General features: G+C 34.1%; 1 protein-coding gene across 1 annotated transcript; it reads right to left on the bottom strand.

Moving 5' to 3' along the window:
- On the bottom strand, positions 2,250–3,643 carry LOC104711171 (F-box protein At3g47030-like). The gene has a single exon (XM_010427856.2). The coding sequence runs from the start codon at positions 3,548–3,550 to the stop codon at positions 2,396–2,398; it is 1,155 nt and encodes a 384-aa protein (XP_010426158.1). The 5' UTR covers positions 3,551–3,643; the 3' UTR covers positions 2,250–2,395.

Here is a 4,076-nt window from a genome sequence, read left to right as displayed (position 1 = left end):
AAGACAATTTACGTCAAATGTTGTTGTTGTTGCAGGTTGATATATTTGGGGGCTTATGGGGTTTCAACATATTTTTATGTGTATAAATGATTTTTTTTGTAGGGTAACAAGCTCTCTTTTGTTACTTTGATTTCTTTAGGGTAGGAAGAAAAATTATAAAATTACAACATTATAATTTTCATAGAAAAAAAGAACAAGAAATAAGTATATCAAGATGAGATTATAAAATTACGATAGTTAAATTAAATTTCATGTGAATCCAAAATTTATGGTGAAGCGGTTATTATTTCAAACATTTAGAAATTTGATGAAGGTAAACCAATATAAGTTTATGTTATAAATGCTATACTAAATAATTATATTTACAAATAAAATATTATGTGGATGCGAATCTTTTACTTACTTCCTTATTTGTTGGACTAAAATATACAATCTCAAATTTATAAAATATTATTAGAACTATGGTTATAACATAAAAAAACAGGACATACCGTATATGGGACAGGACGGGTTCCGAAACAGACATAAACTGATATACTATCATTCTCTTACTATTTTTTAATTTACTTAAATCTAATCATCTTCTTTTCTAAACCAAACTGAAAATAAATTGGTACAAAGTTGGATTATGAATGTTAATAACATTTTTAATAAATACATTTACAAATGTAACTCTGCATAGTCCAAACCTAATTACAAACTTAGTTTTTTTTATAAATTAATCCCGCACGTATGTGCGGATCCATTCTCTAGTTTGTAATGAAAGCACATTTGAATCATCGATTTTTTTAATTCAAACAAATTATAATTTATACTAGTACTAAATATTTGTTACTCGACCAACAACTGAAAAATCAATATATTTTAAAATTATGAGTGTTATACCTTAATCTTTTCTCAAAGATGATGATGATGTTGTCATATTTGTTTGATTTACAGTCTTGAAAATTATCAAATCTATTTGCGGGTTCAAGGATCAAAAAATAAGAAGAACATGGTAGACCGCTGTCTAATCAAACGATCAACCAACACTTGCTGAGAGCCATCTTTTTGTGAGATAAGATTTTTACTCACGGAGATAAATAGTTAAATAGATCAAAAATAATTTGGATTTTCGGTTATGAAATAGAATGTTTTTAAGATGTTTTTAATTAAATTTTAGCTTCTTATTATAAAATCAGAAATATTTTCATCTCAACCTTGTTTCTCACTCTAGGTAAACTGATGTACATTCACGTGCTAGGGTTATGGATCCCAGTATTAGAGTTCCAAATCGGGAGATAAAATATTGTATGGGTAACATATATAGCGTGTAACAATCTTCCTCTCTTTAGCTAATTTTGGGTATGAATTAAACCCATAACTAGCTTTTGTATTAGAAACAAGATCTATATTTTTTGAAAGTGAGTTATCACTCGTAGATGTCCAGTCCTACAAATTTCACATTCCAAATGTCCAGTCATGACATTGAGGGAGGGGTATTAGAATTCCACATTGGAAGCTAAACTATTTTTTAAGCAATACAAGTGTGTTGCAATACTCTTTTCGTAATTAAATTAGCTTTTAGGCTTGTATCTAGATCCAACACTAGTACCTAGGCTTGCTAGTTTGGCTACAAAGAGAGTAAGAGACCCACGTACATGGGCACAAGTCTCACAACCATAAGGAGAACTCATACTTTTGGCGAAAGACATATGATAACAGGGAACCAAATGTACAGGGCACGCTCTATATGTAGATCCTGAGAAAGGCCAGTGGTTCATGAGCCATGTTTGGCTTCGTCATCGTCTTGCCTTCTTGTTCGACAAGAAACTATAAACTGTTGTACAAATTTCCTATTTGCGTTGTTTTTTCTTTCCGATAAAGAGAAACTGATCCAGATTTAAACCTTTTTTTTTCTTTCTGGGAAGGGTTTACCTGTAGCTTGATTTGTGATATTAATTATGAACATACGAAATTTTGATTTTATTAGTTTCTACTTTCTATAGAGGAAGCTTCGTTAGACAGTAGATCTGATAACTCATAGAGTCTTATGGTAATTCCATTAAAAAAAAAAAAATCATCATCAACTGTTTGATGGTGAGAAGAAATAAATGATGAGAATTATCATTAATTAACTGTTACATGCGTGCAGGTTGAGGTTACCAAATTTGTTGTGTGCCCTCTCTTTCATCAGACAATCTGACAATGGATCAAATTCTATGTTTAGTTATAGTAAAATTTACGAAGATAAAAATAGGTTGTTCAAGAAGAGAAAAAGTTCAAATATAATAGCTAAAACATAAGCTTACAAGTTTCAACAAACATTGATACAAGATGGATACAACAATAAGGGTGTATCTACTAAGAGCACAAACTTATATAGAAGGGGATCGGAGCTATATGTTATAAACTCCTAATCCATAAGCTCCACATTCTCTACATGGTTTACCAAAGTCAAAACCCTTGAGCGGGGGGGAGCCTTCTTATCTACAAATCCGAAACTGATTTCCATTCTTACCACGGTATTCTCCACAATATTGTAGTAGATCACCTCGAAAGGCTCCACTAGAAAGCTTGTCGACAACACAATTTCACCTGCACTAGTCATCCCGGCAATGTATAGGAAGGAATGTGAAACTGCATACTTCCAATAAAATGGCAATATGTAGACATTGTTCGACCATTTGACCTCATAATCAGTATCCTCTAGAACCCGCAGCTCAAAACTTTCTGTGCCTTCATATATAATACCCGAATCTGGCAACAATATGCCCAAGTTACCTTTGTAGTTTATGAGAGCTGAACCCAAAATTGGTAACTCAACATCTAGAAACTTGAACCTCTCCGATTCAACATCAAAGCATACGACCATATAACCTGGTGGAGTTCCACGGCCCATGCGCTTAGCTAAATAATATAACACCCCATGAATGCATACCTCAGTATGTAACGGTTGATGGGGTATCGAACATTCGACCCTTTTCCAGGTCACTACTCCTGTTCCTAATGTTGAAACTCGACACACATAATCATCAGACACACTCAATACCTTGAAGACTTTGCCGATAGGATCATACCCGAAATAGGGTCTACTCATCTGTTTCCTCTTGGTTGTCGTTACGGGTAAAGATATGTACTGTCCTGTGCTAGGGTTACAGATCATCGGCTTCCTAGATTTGGTACAGATGAAACCAAGTATAGATGGACACACCTCATCTGAAGAACCCAAACCTTTAGGGAATTGCATCTGGTAATGGGGATATACAATGGGGTAGTCTTGGTCTGGATCTAGATCCTGAGGCAAGGAGTACAAGATCCGCTTACCCTTGTATAGGAAGGTGAATAAGATACGCGGACGAACCGATGACACTTTCAGGTACAGTTGGGTGAAGTCTCGACGACGAAGCATGCAAGACCAGAGCTTCGACACACAACGACACCTTGCGACGTCTTTCAATGGCAACCTTGAGACTATGTCGATCAAGATATCAGCTGGGATCTCCTTCTTGTATTCTCTTGCTGGGGACTTGCTTGGGCTGGGAACTACTTGCTTCTGCCTTTTTTCCATGGCGGCGTTAAACCCTAGAATCCCAAACCTGGCTTGTTTTTTTTCTTTTTTCTTCTGATTTCGAAGGTGTGTGTGGACACAGTGAGTTTTCACATTTTCTATTTATAAGGACTTAAGGAGGACCACAGCTGGTGTAACTGATGGAGATATTGTCTTGATAGTTATCAATTTCATTCAAACATAATTTAGTTCCTGAATCTACCAAATGATTAAAAAGAAAAATTCTCTCATCATGTAAATTAGTTACATTTTATGAATAAAAATAACCGTTATTTTTATCGGCAATGATATTTTCGCGCGTCATTTTCCAAAACGTTCGTTTCCATACTAATTTGAATTACAAAAAATGAGAAAACATTTATTTATTTATTTTCGACAAATGAGATCGATCATTCACATTTTCTCAGTTTTCACTTTTTAATTTTTTTGTAACTTCACCTAACATTGCAAAAAGCACAATAACAAAAATATACCAATTTACTCCTAATTTACAAGGTATATGAGAGTATTTATGTTCGTCCGCAAA

This window comes from Camelina sativa, chromosome 9, assembly GCF_000633955.1.
Source record: "Camelina sativa cultivar DH55 chromosome 9, Cs, whole genome shotgun sequence".
Lineage (NCBI taxonomy): Eukaryota > Viridiplantae > Streptophyta > Magnoliopsida > Brassicales > Brassicaceae > Camelina > Camelina sativa.
The sequence above is the reverse complement of the archived record's forward strand: the minus strand, read 5'-3'. Positions and strand labels throughout refer to the sequence as shown.